The following is a 20942-nucleotide window of genomic DNA, read 5'->3' as shown; positions in this document are numbered from 1 at the left end:
TATATATATATATATATATATATATATATATATAGGAGTCTTCAATGAGCGGCACATGAGGAAAACCTTATTAACCAGCAATGTGAAGGAGCTCTGTCCTGTTTGACCCTTAAACAGTGATTAAGGTGCTCAAGTTAAATTGAGAGGACACCATGTTTAGTTTAAGAAAAAAATATGAAGTTTTTTTTCCCCAAGAGAGGACAGATGAGACAAGAGATTGATTAATTTTACAGTAGATTATTGCAGAGAGATTTTTTTAGCTTAACAAAATGCTTTTACAGAGCCTGCTTTGCTGCATCTGAACTTGGCCAGATTTACCATCATTTGATCTATCATTAAAACTGCCTCGTATCGGCAGATGCTGAGGAAAATGTGAGACCATCTGTAAGGTAATTAAAGCCACAGCAGAGTGGATTTTCATTGACATGACAATGATCCAAAACAAAATGGTAAATGCATCCGAGGCATGATCTCATGAAAAGCCTTAGTGAATTTTTTTCTGTTAACTTATATATTTTTTTTTATCCAGTTTATTTTCTTTTTTAAGTGCTGTTAAATAAATAATTTAAAGTTAAGGCTTCACTTCATGTGGTGTACCGGTTTTTTCTCATTACTGTAAAATTCAGAGACCTTTTACAAGATGACTGACAGTAAAGTGACATGGTGGAATAAAGACGAGTACGTTCTGGAGACTTGGTGTAGATCAGACCAGCGAGAGACTGAATACACATCTTTATCTTTACTGTGGCCTCCTTAGGGGCTGCTGTGGCGCTCAGCAAGCAAAACAACCCCCACTGAGCAACATGGTAACGGAAAATCATTCTGTACCCAGCTGCTTTCCGGCTAAGAGCCAGCAGCAGCATATGAGGGTCCAGACAGACCTGCCCCTTTAACGATGAGTCTTTATCATCACTGACTGCACAGCCGGAAGCTCCCAGCAGTGCTCAAAGGTGGCATTATTTGTGGTAGCTGACAGTCAGTAAGGAAGGCAGATGAATGTCTAGGCGTAATAACAGGGCGACACCAACAGGTTGGTGAGCACCAGAAGCTGGTCGTCTGTGAAGCACTGCCGATGCTCCTGCCAGTTGTCGTGGTGAGTGCGCCTGAACTCTGAAAGGGTCTTCTTCACAGTCATCTATAAAACAAAAGGGTTAAACATGAACACATGTAATCTGTGGGAACTGAAATAAGTTTACCTGAAACTAATGAGATCTGTGATTGCGCATCCATTTTTTGGGAACTTCACACATGCTTTTTTTTTTTTTCTTTCTACAGATTCCCCTCAATAATTTAGAAAAGCATCCAAAAATATGTGAGTTTATGAGCCTCAAAAGAACATTTACAAAATAATTATACACAGAAAAAAGGGATCTTCCATTGGGAATAAAGGACAAGTATTTTTAAAATGCTGTAATCCCATGTCCAAAATTAAAAAGAGAAAAGCTGTGTAAAATGTAATTTAAAAGAGGAAAGACTTAATTTATAAATTGTAAAAAAAAAAACTAAAATTGCAAATGTAAGAAGTACTGACAGATTTGAAAAGTTTTTCAAAACATATTTGACAGAAATAAGGATAATAATAATAATAATAAAATATACTAAAACTTCTGCTCTTCAAAAGTGTATAAATACAAAAATTTTTTACTGGCATAGTTGATCAATCTAACATCATTAAGCATAATTTGAATGCAGTTTAGAGCTATCAGCAGTTCTGTAGGCTATTGGTGATCAATCTCTAAGTAATATCAGCCATACAAACACTATCACTTAAAAAATAAGAGAAGATTTCTATTCTTTCGGCGTTCTTATGGTGCTGTTGTAACTGTTGTTTTCCTTTCAACAATTTCTTGTCTTGAATCAGAAGTGAAGCAGCTTTGTGGCACAAAATCCCTAAGATGAACCTAAAATTTTTACCTCACTAAGCCACTAATCCTGCTTTTTATACTACAGGCCCTCTGTTCAACAGCTGAGCAAATTTTATCTCCAAGAACCTTTTAGTGCAGACCTGCTGCTCCTGCAGTGAATGCAGGAGGAAGCCTGAAATAAACCTGAAATAAACAAGACCTTTCTTGAAAAATGTCAGCATATGTTGCTTCAGAGCCAGTATAAATCATGCACTATTAATGATGTTTGTACAGAGCTGCAAGCTGGATGGTTTCTTTTCCCTCTCTAGCTTGGAAGACAAAACGCTAGTGGCTTCTATTTGTAATTTCAACTTGTTTCAATCCCCAGTACCCTGAAAATGAAATCCACATCTCTTGAACATTTGTTGTTTGTTTCACAACCACAACCGTATATATATCTTATTAATAAAATAGTATAGTGCAAAAATGTTAATGAAATGATAAAAAAATTATGCATATTTATCTCATTTTAACAAAAAAAAGGATGACCTACTTTTTAATTCAGATCTCTTTTAATCTTATATTGCATTTAAAATCACCTAATCAGTTAAACTCATCTGTGTTCACATTAATCTCAGCTGTTCTATAAAGGCCTTAGAGGTATGTTGAATAACATTACTGAGCAACCTGCTACCAAGGACAAAGAAAACACCAAACATGTCAGGACGGACGTTGTACAGAACTTTGAAGTTAAATTAGGCCAAAAGAGAAAGACAAGCTGGCCAAAATTGATGGGAGCTAAATTCAGGGTCAGTACTGGAGGATAACCAGTTAAAAGCTGGAAAAGAATAGAAACTAAGGTGTAAATATCACATGTCCCTTTGACAAGGATATTATTAAAGAATGATCGGCAATAATTCACAGAGAGTGAAATATTTATAGGGAGAGGATTCTACAAGTCAGTTTACAGGATATGAGAGTTGTTTGTTTTTGGTTTGCTTAATATGAATGACATAGATTTTCTTTTACACTACATGAAGAACTACTGAAATTGTTTTCAGGTCACAGAATTAGATTGACTAATTCTGCAGAACAACAAAGGAATTACTTTAGGGTTAGAATGAGGATTTATTCTATGGTAACAACCTACTGAGCAGAAGGAGGCAGAATCTGAAGCCATTTTATGGGACTGATAACCGCCAGTATAATAACAGCCATTTATTGGGATGAGTTTTCCCCGTAATGTTCTTGTGGCCACAACAGGCTATGGCAGGCCATTTAGATAGTTATTAGTTTGACTAATTATGTATTTAACATATCTGTAACAAACTTTTGTTTCCTTGTCCAACTGAACATTTCAAACAATATTACATTCTTCACATCTCGAATAAACATTCTGGAAGTTTAGGAATTAATTTTAGATCTCCATCTTCCTATTGTTACTGGTCAGCATTTGTATTATTTTGATTGTGAAGAAATGTATTTTAGATATCATGAAAACATATTCAGTCAAGCTGATGAATGTCAAAATGGCCCCTTACAATGTGTTAACATTTCTATATATATAGATCTTAATTCTTACTGATAAAAGTTTGTTTTTTGCATTCTGAAATTCATTTTCAGATGCACAAATGTAATTTAGAAAATCCGCTATTACATTTTCGTCTAGGAATGTGATTTTTACCTGGAAGACTCCTATTTTAGTGATCTACAAATGGAGGAGAGTGCTTTCAAAAGGAAACACTTATTTGCTTACAATCAATATTATATGTCAACACAAGGTTTGGGCAGAGTGGGTAGGTCTGTGGATGCTTGGATAGGAGTTTTATTTAGTTAGGCTGAGGGCAAAAACTCTTTAGATTATAGCGATCACAGATATCTGATCTACTGCAGAAAATTGAGTGTCGTCATGCTAAAATTAAACATGACTACAAGTAAGTGCTCTACATACTTTTGTGAAGCACCATGGGCGCACAAAATGTTTTGGGTATATACAAATATAAAGTCTTGGATATGAACTGAAGACACAAATCCAGTTTAATTAACCTAAATGGATATGCTTGACAATCAGTATGGGACATTTCAGTTCCTTTCCATAATTGTGATAAAACCCTGAATAAAATGGAATGTTGACAGCATCTTTTTTTTCATGCTTTCTTCCTTGTTATGAGGTTTGAAAAACATGGGCTGCACGGTTGTAAAGTGGGTTGCCTTGCAGCAAGAAGGTTCCAGGTTGGATTCTCGACCCGTGGTCTTTGTGCATGGAGTTTGCATGTTCTCCACATGCATGCATGGGTTCTCTCAGGCTACACTAGCTTCTTCCCACAGTCAACAGTACATGACTGTCAGGTTAATTGGCTTTTCTGCAATCTCTTTTTATGTGTTTGTGTTGCCCTGCAACAGATTGGTGACCTGTCCAGGGTGTACCCTCCCTCTGTCCCATAGACTGCCACAGATAAGCACTTGCCCCACTGCAACCCTGGTAGAAGAAGTGGGAGAAGATGGATGAATGGAGGGTTTGAAAAACAAGCATATTTCCACACTTTTAAAAGCCTCTAGTTATTATTGTTAAGAAAATCTTATTTATCAAAATCACAAACTCTCCTACTAGTGGAGTTAACGAAACAGAAAAAAAAAATTAACAATAAGAACAAATTTAATGTTTTAATTGGAAAGAAAAAGCAGATTTGGAGCAATCTAAAAAAATTCAAAACGAAATCCAGCAGCAGTGGTCGTTTTTTGGCAGCAATCGTCCAACTTGTTTACACTGATTAAAAACGAATGAGGCAGCAATCACTTATTTATGTTAGAGTGCCAGATATAACTTCAAAAAACTGCAGGGTAGCAATTATTTAGAGTAAAACAAGTTCTGAGTGAAAAGTCATCTAATTCAACAAGATCATAAAACATGAAATTAAGTAGTGGATCAGTGAAACTCAAACAGGTCCTCATCATTTAAACATAGCACATGTTTGTTTTACACTATTGCCCTCAGAGCAGTTAAGAAAAACCCAAACTCACATATTTGTAAATCAATTCTAGTAAACTAGTGTATGTATTTTAATGAACATCTTTAAATCATTTTCTAGTTTGTTGCATTACAAGATGCATTTGAAATCAATAGGTTTGTAGGGTTTGTTTTTTTTGCAAATAAATGAAACCCTCTGTTTTTATCCAACCCATCCCCTTTATAATTGAAGTAATTATGAGGTATGATGATGTTGAGGGAAAAACAAAAAAACCTTAAACAGTAGTAGAGTGTGAATGGGGCAGTCAGAGTCTCTGACAGTAGTTTTTAGTCTTGCTGTAAATAAAGACAATTTATTTCTTTGCAAAAGCTTCTGAGAGAAATAATTAAATCTAAACCTGAAAAAGTGGAGTGTAACATTATGTAAAACTAAATGTGCTGATTTTTTTCAGTTCAGTTTCTCTATAGGTACCCCAGACAAGTATTTCCAACTCTACACTTCAATAAAGAGTGACTGTTTTTATTCATGATGCACATAGCTTATGCATTAAGTCCAATAAGGAGTGCTAACAGCTTCTGTTAAGCCTACAGAGAAAGATCTATAATTCAAGTCATCCATGATAATTTTGTAGCTGTAATCACACTTTTAAATCCAAATGTTATTCTTGCAATATAGTGAATTTAAAGCTTTGAACAAATTAAAATATGTATTTTACGCTGTCTTATTTCATATAAATATATAAAAAAACAATCTGAAAAGTGTGGGGCGCATACGAATACATCCATCCATCATCTACTGTATATCCACTTATTCATTGAGGACAACAGCAGTAGTGTTGAATGTCTTCAATCTTCAAGCAGTCAGGATACCATCAGATGGAGACATTCTGGTAGAGCAGGAGTCTTCAATCCAGTCCTAACAGTCTGGTGTTCTACACCTTTAGGATATGCTTCCACACACCTGAATCAAATGGCTGAAGTTCCTTCTCAATATGTATTCAAGGTCTCCATAGTCTTACAAAAGACCTGATTGTTTGACTCAAGTGAACATATGTCTAAAAAATACATTTCAGTTCCATCTGATGTGGATAGGTGTTTGAGGCCTTCACAGAAAAGGTTCATTGTTCATCATTGTTTTCAAATTCCTATTTATCATTTATTTCTAATTGTGGAAATAGTATGGAGGTACCTATTACTATTTCATGGACGAAAATATCTCTTTATTTATAGCTTTTTTTTTTCCCCTCAAGAATAACGCGGCCCCAACTCTTGCATGCAACAGGGGTGGAGCTAGATGGGGGGGCCAGGGGTGGCCATGGCCTCCTTTAGCCATTGGCCACCCCTGTGGCCACCCCTACCATTTATTTCCCTCTAATACAGATGGTGGCAACAGTAATACTCTCAATTGGAATATTCAAAACATTTAGATTTTTATAAATTAATAATTCATTGACAACAAAAACACTGTGGTTAATTATGCACATCAATATACCAACATTAGAGATGGTAAGTACAGAATTCATGCTCTTTTCATAAATAGATTTTGTGTTTTATGTGGTAAAGAGAAAATGATGTGTCTCTGCAAGTCATCTAGGAGTCTTCAGTGAAATCATAGATAAATAACTATTTTAATAAAAATTCATTAAATAATCAATTTATTTAGATATTAGTACTTGTAAATATCAATCTTATGCAGAATTACGGATAAAAGTAGGTAAGTAATGACAATGGAAAAGATGTTCACTCAAAACTCAAACCTGAAAGAATTTTAAAAAGGACGGATGTTTGAATATATTCATCTAATTGTTAGCAAAGGCCGTAGGAAAGTATAGTTTGTCTTTATTTAGAAAATATGGATTTTCTATAGATTCTGGTGCCTATCTACTTTCGGCCACCCCTAAGTGTACATTGGTTATTGCCTGGCCACCAAAATTTGTGCCTACGCCTCTGGCTCGATCACAACATATGTGCTATTACTCTATCAGGCGGTTGGAGACCATGGTGACGTGATAAAAAAAAAACACACCTAAAAACCCCACAGGAAATAATGGTGTGAAGAAAGAAAGGAGATCTAAAAATCCCATATTTTTGAGTGATTATACTTTCGCCTACACACACAGTTAAAGCTCTGTTTATAGAGAAATCATTAATGGTCCCAAAACTGAATACAGTATATTCATAACTGCTACCAGTTCTTTAAAATCAGCCTTCAAGCACCACAAAGTTTGAGGAAAAAAACTAGAGAGAGTGGTGACGTCACACAGCAGAGTGAAAAGGGAAAGATTTCTAAAATCAAGAAAATATTTTTACATCACTCTCATGCCCCAAAACTTTGCTCTACAGTAATTATTGTACAGTGAGTTTGTAGACTGAAGTATTTGTTTTCACACATCTCTGTATTTACTGGAGGATTTATAGTTTTTCCTCAAATCAGAGTCCCCAAAAGTCACTGAATGTTTTATCAATTTTACATGTATTCTCACTGTGACTCCAGCACAAAATGCAGGAGTGACCAAATATTTTTACATCGTTCTAAATATTTCTGTTACTGAACTACAGATATGACCCAAACTCTACCACACTTGGGAATTAAACTCCGAAATTCTTTTTCACAACATACCCAGTTTCAAAATAAAAGCATCCCATTTCCAAAGCATCTATTGACCTAATAACAGGTAAAAAGACATTAAACAACTGAACTTGGATTTCACATCACTGGTGAGTCTGACCTTATCCATAACAGACAACCACTTTCAGAATAAGATTCCCACTACTCTACAAAATAAAACCCTCTCATTTCCACTGTAATAAATTCTCTATTAACCTCATAACTGGAGAAAAAGTATTGATTAAATATTGCAGATGGTCTCCACAACTCACCACAAACTATAGCAAACCAAGTAGCCTTAACCTTGCAAGGCGACATAAGTCGGCTATGCAGCCAAACCTACATGGCTGGCGCCAGACCACTTTAAAATTTCCTTTGGGGAATTTTCTAGTCTGTATTATACTTATGGATCCTCTCAAGTCCAATATTCCTTGCTATGTTATTTTCAATTCAAAAATCCCATAAAATACATTTGAATTTCATGTTACATGTTAAGAAATAGGAAGAACCTGTAGACATGACTCCTCTTTCTAATCACTCTCTTTTTTGGGGCTTTTGTGCAGGTATCCTCTGTAATAGAATGCCTAGTTGTTCTACATATAAATATACTCCAAGATGCTTTTATTTATTCCTCGTTACATCACCTACTTTTCAACAAGCACTAAATTATCCTCACCAGCACACTGTCTGCTCTGCGGATTACATTGTGCGTCTGGTTCACGCTTGAAGAAAGGCCAAAGACATAATTTTCTCCTCAATTGGAGAATGAAATTGTATTTTTTTTTTCCTTACACTCATTCAAGCTTGTCGTTTGTGTATGGGTAAGTGTGTGTGTGCATACTTCTATAGGCTGCGGGTCATTGAGATGATCGCTTAGGTCCATCAGGATCTGCGGCATCCATTGTGGAACGTCATAGGGGCTTGACAGGATGCACGCACTGAGTCCAAGCACTCCAGCGTGGCGCCTCACCAAGTCTGCCTCACACACACGCACACACATACAGAGCGTTAAAAGAGGCTTTATATTTTTTAAGTCTCACTACTTCCCTGTAATAAGAGAAGGGTAGGTGTTACTGTAATTTCTGTGTTGTATAATGCATTTGTGTGCTCATTTTATCTGTGTACCTGTGGAAGCCAGCTCTCCTCTGGCCTTGGGGAGGGACGTCTTACTCAGCGTCTGAAGCTGGGTCTGCAGACTGGAGTCCAGGGGGAAGAATTGGCACTGCAGTAAACCACTAAGGGTGGTGCAGGCCATGTCCCTCACCTTTATGGGACAAAAAAGAAAATTTGGAAGAGGAGCACAATGTATATGGCCAGACTATCTTTAGTCTGGCCATATACAAAAATGGCCAGAGTAAAGATCCCAACCAGTAGATTAAATGGGAAAATACAGCGATAGGGAAGGAAAAACTCAATAATTTCTCTGCATCCCTATGCATAAAATTGAAAATAACACTAAGCAAAAGTGGATAAAAATACCCCAGACACTGCTTCAAAGCATTCATCAGCTTTACTAAATACTACAAACTGCAATTTTAATTCAGATGCAGCTTGTGACTTAAAATACTTCATGCATTTATTTTTCTTAATGCTTATGTCGCAACTGGGGGGTTTTATTTCTAGTATTTTTTTTTAAGTGGTATGACAGGAAATTTAGAGAGAGGGGGGGAAAGACCAGGAGTAAAGGTCTATGGGCCAGGACAACATAATCCCATGACAGAAGCACCCTTTACTCCTGCCACACCAATCCAAGCATATTTATGGGAAGTTATACAGAAGAAAAAAAAAAGCTTCAAATGCAATAGGTTTAAATCAACCAGAGGATCTTAAGTTGATCAGATCCAGTGGGAATTTTCCCATGGTGTATAATTAACCATATCATCTGCTAAGGTAGTGGTGGTCCATTGTTTTTTAAGTCAACATTCTACATTGCTAAATATCAGGTAACACGAAGAGCACGTCATGCTTCATTCTGCTGATACAAATAATAGAGATGCTAATTTAATTTTTCACCTGTTCACACCACCCAAGTGCAAAATACCTTCTTTGATAATAAGTTGCTACTGTGCCTGATTGGCTGAGAAAACGATCTGAGTGAGAAGAGAGAGGCTAAAGGTCTCCCTGCCTCTGATGGAGTAATTTGTTCTAATGTATGTTTCAAACAAATATTGAGTATATAGAGTTATACATGCGTGTAATTTTCAGAAGGCTTTCTTTTCTAATTTTCAAAATACTTTAGGCATGGGCTACATTATTAATTGCTTTTAAATACAGATTTGCTCCATCAAGTTCTCTCTAGAAGCAGTGAGGAAAACTTAATTTTGAAGCAACAATCAAGAACAGAGAAGAAAGAGACAAAGCAAAGGGATGAGTGGTCCCATAATCCTCTGTCAGTTAGGCTTTATGAGAAATAGCAGCATCATATCTGAGCTTGGTGTCCAGTTATATTTTACCTCAAGCTGTTCGTCCAGGAGCAGCTGCATCACAAGCTTTCTAATACGCAGAACCTCGACAGGCAAACTAAGCAGAGTGAACAGATTGTAGAAGACCGTGATCTGAAGGTAGGTCAGAACTGAGAAGCGAGTATGCCACGATCTGCTGCCCGCCATCTGAAAATGGAAGGTCAGAGAAAAAGAATGACTTCAAGTAAAAGTGTGTGATGTACAAGGCAAGGAAATGTCTTGTTCATGTTCCATAAACATGTTAAGTACATTGGTTCAGCTTTTTTTTTATGTTCAAGTTAAATCATTTGATCAACTTTTTTTAATAACTACACCTTAGAGATATTACCAGGTAAACACTTATATATCTGGTAATTTCCAATAGGTCTAAATTGCTCATAATGCTCATACAAATCCATACATACAATGATGTTCTTTGCATTTATATGTGATCTGGTTGCTATTTAACCTTCTTTAGGATGTCTGTTTTGACAGTTTCCAACAAACAAGAGCCATTTTTTAGGATGGATTTATATATATATTTCTATATCTATAATAGAATCTGTAGATTACTTTAAATAGGTACTACTAAATGATGAAAATGAAACAATGTAAAACAACATGGTTATCAGTTTAGATGATGACACTGCAAAATGTTCCCACAACTTCAAACCCAGAATAAATGTTGCTAACTTCAAAAGAAGAAAAAAATGTTCATGGCTGAATTGATAGTATGGGTTTGAGAGCAGAATTGCAGATACTTTTTTTTCAATTAATATTTAGAAGGGTATAGACAGGTTTCCCCAGCCAGAACTATGAGTGGTGTCAGGAGCAGGAGCATCCTGCAGACGGTGGTGTGCAGAAGTGAGAGTTGCAGATATAAATGAGTGTAGTCCATGTTTGTTAAGACAGCAACTATTGGGATAAATAAGGGGTGAGTAACTCCACTCCTCCGGTGTTGGTATGCTGCAACATTTAGATTAATCCTTGGTTCAACACACCTGAATCAAAGGGCTGATTCAGTATGAAGTCAATTTCTCCAAGGCCCTCTCACTCATTTAATTACTTTACTCTGGTCGTTGGACCTGGGACACATCTAAAAGGATCCAATTTTTGATGCACAATGGGTTAGATATTAAACAAAATCTGGATTCGCCTGATATGATATAGCTTTCAAAAATGTTTTAAAAACACAACCAATTTAAGAATAGATTTACACTCAGAGCAGCTTTATTACTCTGAAAACATGATTCATTGATATAATTAAATCATATTGTTATAAAGCTCCAGCCAAAGTGCTTGATTTGAATTAAATACTGAAGCAGGATAATAAGAGAGCTGGACTTAAACATATGCCTGCAACCACAGAAATGAGTACCTTCAACATCATTGTTTAAGGATTGCTCAAATATGTATCACGACAAATACAATAAAAGATTCATAGATAATGGGACCATTCTGTTATCATTGATTGGCTTCCTATAAATGAAGCTAATTATTAATATCCGATATTGTAGAATAGCTGAAAGAGTCATACTTTAAGGTGAAAGTAAAAAAAATAACGGTAGGCTCATTGACCATAGAAGGAAAGTCTAACAAACAAGATGAACATAGTTAAATAGAGTTGAAATGCTGAACCTTGAATGTGCCAATTTATAACATATTTGGTTTTTTTTTTAAGTGCAGATAAAAAAATCAGAACCTCATATTTTTCTAAATCTAGGCACAGACTTTCCAATTGGTTGGTATTTAATATGAATGGCAAACGTGGAGTAGCAGAGATTCTTAACTAAAATGTGTGCAAAGACACTTCCTTCATTTTTATTCTCAATCAGATTTGATGCAGTGTATCAGTTTTCAAGTAATACCATAGATCTGGATTACTTCAATGGGACTGAATACTTTTGCCAAGAATACTTTTGTCAAGACCTGACTCATGTCATCATCTTGCCAAAAATACAACTTATTTTCAAATAAATGCCCATAGAAAACCTAAAAAGTAAAAATAGGGTTTAGGTTTCTCTTTTTACGATGACTCGGGGGTTATTATTTCTCCAGCCCGACATCTTGGCCAGCATTAGGATTGAAATACTGACAGCAGTTCCATAGGGCAGTGCGCCTTATGAGTATCCTGTTGTGTATGTGGGTGTGTGTGTGTGGATACCTCCTCCAGTGCTGCCAAAACCAGAGGGATGTGCTCCGGATACAGTAAGCCCTGGGACATGAGAGAGAGACATGTTCGTGCATCCTGCTTCATCTCATCATAGCTCTCATCAATCTCCACTGGGGCAATCTGCAGGGGGAGACAAACAGAAGAGTGAGACAGAGAGGCAGGAAGACACACAGCAACGCACCATTTTCAGTAAATGAAGAGAGAAATTGTGTTTAATGGGCAAGTAAGATTGAGTGGGTAATAACGCTGTGCTGGGACCGGTGGGTTACTGCGCGTGCACATGTGTCTGTGTGTGTTGTTACCTTGAAGAGCAGAGGCAGGAGCTGTAGCTGCTGCTGAACAGGGGTGGTAAATGTTCGCCCTGCACTCGCCATCAACCACTTCAACACTGCAAACACAAATATCGCTTTATATACGTAGATATGAGTACCAACATACCATGCACACAAACATACATACACACGCACAGAAATTTACTGGGAAACGACTTGAAATGCAAATTTTGGGCTGTGGTCTTGCTGCATTAATCTGTTGGTCACACACAATTCAACTCATTTAGAAAGTAATGACTTGTATGAGCAGATATTTCGTCTGTGCAGTGTAGAGCGAAGACCTGGAAGGAGGAGCATTTCCCCGAAAGTAATCGAAGAAATCAAATAAGTTAGTTTTAGGAGTTATTTATATATATATATATGATAGGCCGTGGCAAATCCATCAAGAGGTCTGCCCGGGACAGTTTTGAGTTATTTTCAGATCTAGAAAGATGGAGTTTAAGGTTTCCAATGAGGTCAAATTTGAGGAATCTACGAAGAACATAAGGGGAAAAACTAGCCTTGGAGATCCTCCAGAATCACCCTAGAGGACAGCTGGCGGTAACAAAAGCTGTTAATCTATAACAGTACCCCCAAAACTGCATCGTTTTTCTATTTTAAGGTAATTTACAGCACTGCAGTACAATATTTGTGTTACATCTGTGCATTGCATAGACAAACTTCAAGATTAAAAAAGACAAGTTAATATTACCATGCATATTGGGACCTTACAATAACTTACATTTATTTTAGATACTGCATTTATGTATAACCTTGACTTTTAACCCAGCCCTAATAACTCTTAACATTAAAATTAGTACAAAAATTGTCCTAAATAGGTGACATATACAAGTACACACACACATTTTGTGTTATTCTACCCATGTGGGTCCTTTCCATTCATATTGCATTAATTTAAATAGCTTAATCCTGACCATCGTCATCATATACCTAACCCTAAACCTATTCTAAACTCAATAGACACCTTAGTCCTAAACATTGCCAACACTCTAGGAAGAGAACTTCTTCTTAGGGACTAGTTGTTGGTCCCCACAAATACCAATAAGTCCCCAAAATGTAGCATATTCCTGGAAAATTGATCCCACCGGGTAAAAAAATACATGACCACGAAAAAAAATAAATAAATAAAATAAAATAAAATAAGAGCTTTACATAAACAAAAGTGTAAATTTCAACTGTTTAGTCTTTTTTTTTATTTTTTGCTGTCTGGAAGTAGCATTGTGACTGCAACTTGGTCTTAAATTAGCATGTTGGTTGAATTTTCAAGGTTTTTAGCAATTGTTCATTCCATAGGTAGGACATTGTGGTAAAAGACAGCAGTTTTGAAATAAGTTAATCTACAAGACACTTGTAATGCCGTAACTTGATCTATACCCATCATTTAGGTATAGAGGGGTTTACTATTATAACTGCTTAATTCTAACAACACCTAAAGGATGGGTTCTATTTCTATATTATACACCAGAATGCTGCTTTTTATTAATTGTACTTGTTTCCCAATTTTAATCCCTCTGCAAACTTGCCGTCTTTGTTAATTAGCCTCCATGAAAGAAAAGAAAAATTTATGTTTCAAATCTTTAATTTCCTCTCTTATATTTTGGAGCTATTTTCAAAACATAAATATAGAGAAGTAATTTTGGAAAAAAAAGAGTAATTTCTGAATGAAATTAATCATTCAGAAAATTGTGTCCGAACATTTTTAAAGTCAGAGGAAGCACAAAAGATGATAGAAGATTTAAAGGTATAGTCGAGGATTTTGCAAATTTTTTAAAAGATCCGCCCTCTCGAACACTTACTAAATGCGTGCAAGAGCATGCACGAGCCTATTTATCCTCGTGCACACCTCCAAGCAATCACTCGCTCCAGGGCAGTAGTACGAGAGCAAAATAGACTTAAATAACAAAATCACAGTTTGATTCTGAACATCTAAACTTTAGTTGAAACCTAATGTATTATAAAATAAATGTATTTAATATTTATCTTCATTGGAACTACCGGTAAATATTTAATAATTTACATATTGGGTATGTTTTATAACAGGAACCCTAAATAAATGGTTTGATTATTTATTATTTAATAGAAATGTGACTTACAGTATCTTGTACTGTACCACATGCTGTCAAAGTTTTCTATTTTTGTGAAACAACTGGATCCTGCTTGAAAGCAACAGTATTTCACATCATTCAAACCAGTTTACAGATTCATTAAAAACAATTGTATAATTTCAATTTGGGGAAAAATATATAAAAATCCCTAGTTTTCTGAATAATAATCTAAAATATTTGATCAATTTCTCACCAACCCAGCAATACACGTAAACCTTTCACATGACCTGACATGGCCCATCAGATGTATATTACAGTATAACACTCTGGTTGCAGGCAGATCCTGTATCTTTTCTATACATATATTTGTGTTTTCCTTGAACTTTTGCGCTGCTAAACTCATCTAGCCCAGTCAAAACTGTCTTAGCAAGAAAATATTTTCCCCTTCAGAAGTATTTTTTCAACATGTGTAGTAGGTGTTTCTATGACTAAATTACTAACCAAAATTTGCACATTAAAAGCTTCAATTTTAGATTAAAACCAATGATGCACCAATTCTAGATTTAGTGGCCAATTTATTTTTTTTAAGTTTAGAACTACTGATGCTGATTAAGGTAGATTCTGATTTTGTTTCAGAAATATAAAGCAAAGTAGAAATTTGTTTTACCTTCGGTATGACTTGAACATTTACAATGTGTAATAAAAGGTTTATTGTAAAACAAAACAATGATTCAATGAAAGTTTTGTAACATAGAAAAATCCCCCAGGTATTAATAAATAAAATGATGACTGGAAATCTCTGCTATTACAATACCAGACAAACTAGTTCCTAAACTACTTTATTTTGCAGCCTTCGAAATGTAGACCTCAGGCATATGGCTTTCTTTAGTAATTTAAAAAAATAATTGCTTCATTCAATGTTTTATTTGTTGTTACTTAGTTACATGAAACATGACGTCACAGTTTTTGCTCCCCAACCTGCAAGGCTGCTTTACAACTGAAGTTAAATTGCTTAAATGTTGCTTATTGTATAAACTATCCTCCTGTCCTGGGACATTGTTACTGCAATATGAGCTCAGACACAAGTAAAATAAAATGCTGGTGAATGCTAATATAAAGCAGCAGGAGGTCCTCCAGAATCAAATTACAATCCTTCTCAGCTAAAATCAATAAAAAAACAAAATTCTGCTGTGATTATTGAACTGTATAACCTGTAAGAACACATCTTAAAGGTAACCTCCAAACAAATGAATTGGTGTCCTTCCCCTAAATCATTTTTTAAACGTTTATAAATGCACCCTTAGAATATGCCTTCGATCGATACTTCACAAGCTTTTAAAAAAATGAATTTACAAAAGGTGGAATCAATGAGAAGCTTTTAACTTGTGTCATTCAGCGTGTTCCTCTGTTTCGACAATCAGAACAAGCTGTCATCCCACATTTAGACCCCCACCAACACCACTACTATCTCATTCCTGCATCCAAATTCTAACCCGTTTTCAGTAGCTTGACAGCCTGGGTTCGTTCGTCCATCTCCTGGGTGTTCTCCTCGTGGATGTGGTTGTGAATCTCAGGCTCTGACGTGAGGGGCTTGAGCCGCTCCAGGACCCGGGTGACGAATTCTGCCACATGGGGGGAAGAGGTGGGCCTGGTGTGGGGCAAGGCCACGTCTATCATGAAGATATAGGTCAGCACACTGGAGAGACGATGGCGAATGAAGGAAAGAGGAGAGGAAGGGCTTGTTTAAAAGGAAAAGAATCGTTGGTGCGGAAAGTGGGTAGCTGAGGTAAATGTGAGCTTAAAAAAAGGACAAATAAGATGATAATTTCAGGATGTAATCAAATGATCATCTACCTTCCTATTCGCTCCCTGACATTTTTATACACCTGGGTGAGTTTGGGCTCCAGGTAAGCCAGCAACCGGTGCAGCAGTTCAGAAACTCTCCATTGCTGCTGGGCGAGACCTCCCTGAAGCACATATAGCAAACTGACAGAGACAGAGCAGGAGAGGAAAGCAGGAGAAGGGATGAGCAGGAGGAGGAGGAGGGTGTTTTATATACTGCTGCAGCATGTGTCAGTTCAGGTTACTGCTGCAGCCTGAAATCTGAATCCTGGAAAATATTGTAGGTGACATAAACACGCTACGTGTGCATAGTTGCTAATACCTGGCATCCCTGAAGGAGCCACCCTCTCCGCTCAAGGGGCTCTCCATCAGCAGCTCAAACAGCCAGTGGAGTTTCCTGGGGTCTCTGCCCTCCTGTTGGAAACACACAGCCAGAGTAGTGTTGTTTTTTTCTTTCTTTGTAGCCCAGCTATTTTATATAAGTACCGTAAATAGCTGTCATCTATTTTGGGCGTTTATATATACATTAAAGGGCATGCATAAAACTTTTTATCAAAATCATGAATTAAAAAAATAATAATACATCCTATATAAAAAGTCTAAAGTGATGCATAATAACTGTTCTTATTTCAATGAGGAAAATATGTAGTAGATAAACAATGTGTTATACATTTTTCCAGGTCCAAAATATTGACATGAAATGGTTTCGCACTAAAAGGAATGATAGCTTCAAGTCATAAAAGATAGAGGAAAGGTGTTGCCAGACCCTAGCTTATAGCTAATAAATTGTTTCTTGTAACACTTTCATTTCTAAGACTTAAGCCAAAAAACCCCAAAAGAAATAAAACAAGGGTGAACGCTGCGAGCTGGTGAGCTCTGGTGTGTTCTTAAGAAAACAAAGGGCCCAGAAGCAATGCAGTTACCGCTTATTTTCTAGACAGGTAAGTTAAATATCTGCTAATGCTAACCAAAGGTTGCTAACTAAAGGTGAGCATCATTATCATTAATGCACCTGGCAACTGACTGGCAAACATTACTGAACTACCCCTCGATAGAATTACTGAGAATTTGTTTCAAAATTGATAATTATTTTGTGCAATGCATATCGAAAAAAATACATTATTTCTATGAATGCAACAAAACTAAAATATTTTATGACTTAAAAAGATGGATAAAAACAAAAATGAACTCTTTCTGAATCGATTTCAAGAGATATGATAACATTTGGAGTCTTGTTGAAAAACCAATGCCCCCCCCCCCCCCCCCCCCCCCATGTTAGATAGATCTAGATTTTCATACAGATTCTGCTATTAAAAAAAAAAAAAGGACATATTTAGACAAAAGAAGACAGGTTATAATAAATTATTATAAGTTATTGAGAGCCATTACAAACTAGTAAATGAAAATGTGTGGCACAACAATGGTAAATGCAAGTGTTTCAAACTTTGCTTAGTTTGACTAAGGTCACTTAAAAAAATCACAATTGAAAAGTAAATGTATTACAATTCCTTTCTTTGAAAAATAAGCTTCTATAATGAAGATTTTTTTATATGCTTTCTGAAATATTTGTTTCTGTACTTTTCAATAATTATGGCTTAAAGTTTATTAAACCTTGCATTAGGTTCGCTAAAAATGATAAAAATTACAAAGTTCCAATTAAACCTGCCAGAGATATATCATTCTGATAACCCCCCACTTTAAACTTATCTTAGCATTTTGATTAAAAATTAAATGAAAGGAAAAAGTGTAAAGTCAATTTGGTACAAAGTATATACACTGAAGTGGTGAGCACTGTTTTGCTTAAATTACAGCATCATTGCAGGGTGACATAGAAGGCTGTGGCTCTGCTAAATGTGTTAAGGAAATCTAGGCTACTGCAGTAAACCGACGACAGCCAACAAACCATCACTGAATAGATTTACACCAACTTGCTTTGCCTGCCTCTTAACTCTTCCTCCAGACTCCAGAGATTTTATTTCCAAAAAAAAAAAAAAAAAGAAAAACACAAGATTTACTTTAACATGAAAAGAGGCCTTTGGATAACTAATCAAAGTCAAGTAGAATTGGGTGCAAGATTTGTTCAACACAAGGTATATGGCAGATCTAGTCTATATCCCTTATAAATCATTCCTGTTCTCAAATTTCATAAATATTTAACTTGGAAATAAGTTATGCAGCCCTTTGTGGGCATCTACCACAGTGCCTGTAGTAGATGCCCACATTTGACACATGCTGGATTCCAAGATGCTAAAGGTCACAGAGAGCTGCAAGCTCATGAGAGGAAGAAGTTATGAGGAAAGTGTGCAACTGATATCATTACAGCAATACTTTGCATAAGTATTGCAACAGTATAATTTTCTTGCTGCTGTGTCAACGATTGTCTGCTTAACATATGTCAATGCAGCAGTTTTTTTCTATGTCTATATGTGCTGTGAAATAAGGTTCCTCTTATAGCAAAAATAATCTTAAAAATAAATATTGGGACTATATCACTCATAATAAATTGAATGTTTGTTTGCTTAGTGAAATAATTTAACTTTGCAATGATATTGTAATTTTTTTGGGTTGCATATGTGCAATTTATCAAGATAATAAACATTTTTTTAAAGAGGTGTTGAGACATTTCCCTGAATAGGATGCAACTGTTAAAGGACAGAAGCCATAATCCCTTCAAGGCTGCTAGAACAACTGAATCTTTTAAAGTGTATGACAATACTGTATAAAAATCCCTTTTTCTCTTTAAAGTGTTCTACATTGGATAGTCTGGCATTTTCTGCATGCAGCTGAGTCACTCACACAAGCTGTGGCGATGCATGTGCCCCAGTCTGTGTAGGTTTCCACAGTGATGTTGTTCAGCGCTGTCCTAATCAAAGGGCAAAGAAGCTGCCATAACCTGTCCACCTAACACACACAAACACAGAGTAATGAGAGTTTCTACAGATATTGACTTTTCCTACGGAGAAGCTGTATTGTGGGTATTTTTGTCTTGCTTCTGTAGCTTGTGTTTCTCTGGCACCTTGCTGAAGCTCCAATGTTTGCTGCCTCTGATTAGTCCGGCGGTAATCTCACACAGGCAGCGCTGCGAACTCTCATGGGGGTCAGTTGTGAGCTGCTCCAGATGAGGCCATAGCACTGGTAAGAATATGTCGCCATAGTTACGAAACAGCCCCTGTCAATCAAACGTAAGTATTCTGGTTTAACTGCCAAAAAGCATTTCTTTTTTAATTATGCAGAACAAAAATTACAGAGGACACAGACAGTAATTGCAGCCCTGGTGAAGCTCAACTTCGGCCTGAGGCGGCATGCTGAGTCGTTGCTTTGTTAAAGAGTTGTCACTTTGTCACTGGTTAAGAGTTAAAATCTGCACCTTGAACAGGCAGAAACGGCGCGGGTTGAAGCTGTCCTTCCCTTTCCGCTCCTCCAGAGACAGAAACTCTATCAACTGGTCAATAAAGTCAGCTTCCGAGAAGTACTCAAAGATGATCTTCTCACCCTGATTGACGTACAAATGCATGCAAAAATGAATAATCACATAGAGATCTTTGGATTTTTTTTTTGTATTTGTCTATGTGGTGCACGATGAGGACGCACCTCACTCATCTCCTCGTATGGCAGGTCATCTTGTGGCTTTTCAGAAGATGCATAGATCATCATTTCTCTAAGAGAAGCGGCAGACAAAAGAAGAGGCTGCTGTGATTTATAGATAACAACACAAAGGAAGAAAAAATTCTCAATAGACACACAGTGTCTTCAAATAAGCGGCAAGGATAAATGGATGATTATAAAGACAGTTACTCAGCAGGCAGAGCGCATACCAAGACAGCAAACCCTCTGCCTATACATCAATTCCTCTATTTGGGAGAGGCAGTAAGTCGTTCATTCTGCCTTATCTAGGCTAGGCCATGACAGGAAGTCAGTTCCACCCCCCGCAAGTTATCCAGCAACCCAAATCAGTCATCCAGCAGTCAGTCAGACATAAACGTGGCTGCAGAGCCACAAAGACCAGCTCCAAATCAAACAGGCACTTGAGTCAATCAGCTATTTCGCTTCTTCACACTAAGCAGTTAATCAGCCTTCCAATTTGTAAACCCACCACAATTAGTCATTTTGTATTTACCTAGGCCATGAGTAGTAGCCCAAGTGTGTTTTCTCAACGTACTGCAGACAGTCCCACTGCTCCTGGCTCAGAGGTAGGTTGTTGCTGTCATACTGCAGCCAGCGGTTCCCCTCTCGATCCCCGACACAAATCCCCTCTGGATCCTGGATCCCACCTAAACAGAATATGCAGCTGTTATTACACAACCCACAAAAAAAAAAAATCCCCCAACCGACAAAATGGGATTGTCCTCTTATTGCACAGTTAAGAAAAGCCACAACACACTGCTAATTCAAGCACCAAACTGGGGTGGCAATGACAAGTATAGAGAGTGGACAGAGGAAAGGTAAAGAGATGACAACAGTGACAAACAAAAAGAAGAATATTTATAATAGTAATGTGGGTGATGTTTGTGTGTATGTAAAAGGGGGAGATTGTATTTAAGGTCACAGACCCAAGCAAAGCATAGCAGCAAGTGCCAAACATGGGATAGATACAGAACAACAACCCCCAGACACCAGCATACACCCACACCTAGGACTTTTGCACCCCACACAGTGGCCACCCAGAACACAACTGCTTTATGAAACCGA

The 20942-nt window shown here is 36.8% G+C and overlaps 1 protein-coding gene across 1 annotated transcript in view; it reads right to left on the bottom strand.

Moving 5' to 3' along the window:
* Window positions 1–44: 44 nt before the first annotated feature.
* The window catches only part of LOC107085524 (proteasome activator complex subunit 4B-like), a 60182-nt gene continuing 39284 nt past the window's right edge, over window positions 45–20942 (bottom strand). Inside the window, exons 34-47 of the mRNA XM_015375884.1 lie at window positions 20371–20524; window positions 19845–19911; window positions 19621–19746; window positions 19270–19422; window positions 19050–19154; window positions 16576–16667; window positions 16266–16397; window positions 15905–16107; window positions 12337–12422; window positions 12026–12154; window positions 9874–10029; window positions 8546–8684; window positions 8262–8395; window positions 45–1135 (exon numbers count right to left, since the gene is read on the bottom strand). Coding sequence (XP_015231370.1) covers window positions 1001–1135; window positions 8262–8395; window positions 8546–8684; window positions 9874–10029; window positions 12026–12154; window positions 12337–12422; window positions 15905–16107; window positions 16266–16397; window positions 16576–16667; window positions 19050–19154; window positions 19270–19422; window positions 19621–19746; window positions 19845–19911; window positions 20371–20524 — 1811 coding nt within the window. The 3' untranslated portion in view covers window positions 45–1000. The remainder of the gene's footprint in view (window positions 1136–8261; window positions 8396–8545; window positions 8685–9873; window positions 10030–12025; window positions 12155–12336; window positions 12423–15904; window positions 16108–16265; window positions 16398–16575; window positions 16668–19049; window positions 19155–19269; window positions 19423–19620; window positions 19747–19844; window positions 19912–20370; window positions 20525–20942) is intronic.

This window comes from Cyprinodon variegatus, unplaced genomic scaffold (genome assembly GCF_000732505.1).
Source record: "Cyprinodon variegatus isolate N-32 unplaced genomic scaffold, C_variegatus-1.0 Scaffold127, whole genome shotgun sequence".
NCBI lineage: Eukaryota > Metazoa > Chordata > Actinopteri > Cyprinodontiformes > Cyprinodontidae > Cyprinodon > Cyprinodon variegatus.
Note: the sequence above shows the minus strand (reverse complement) of the source record. Positions and strands in the feature narration are given on the sequence as shown.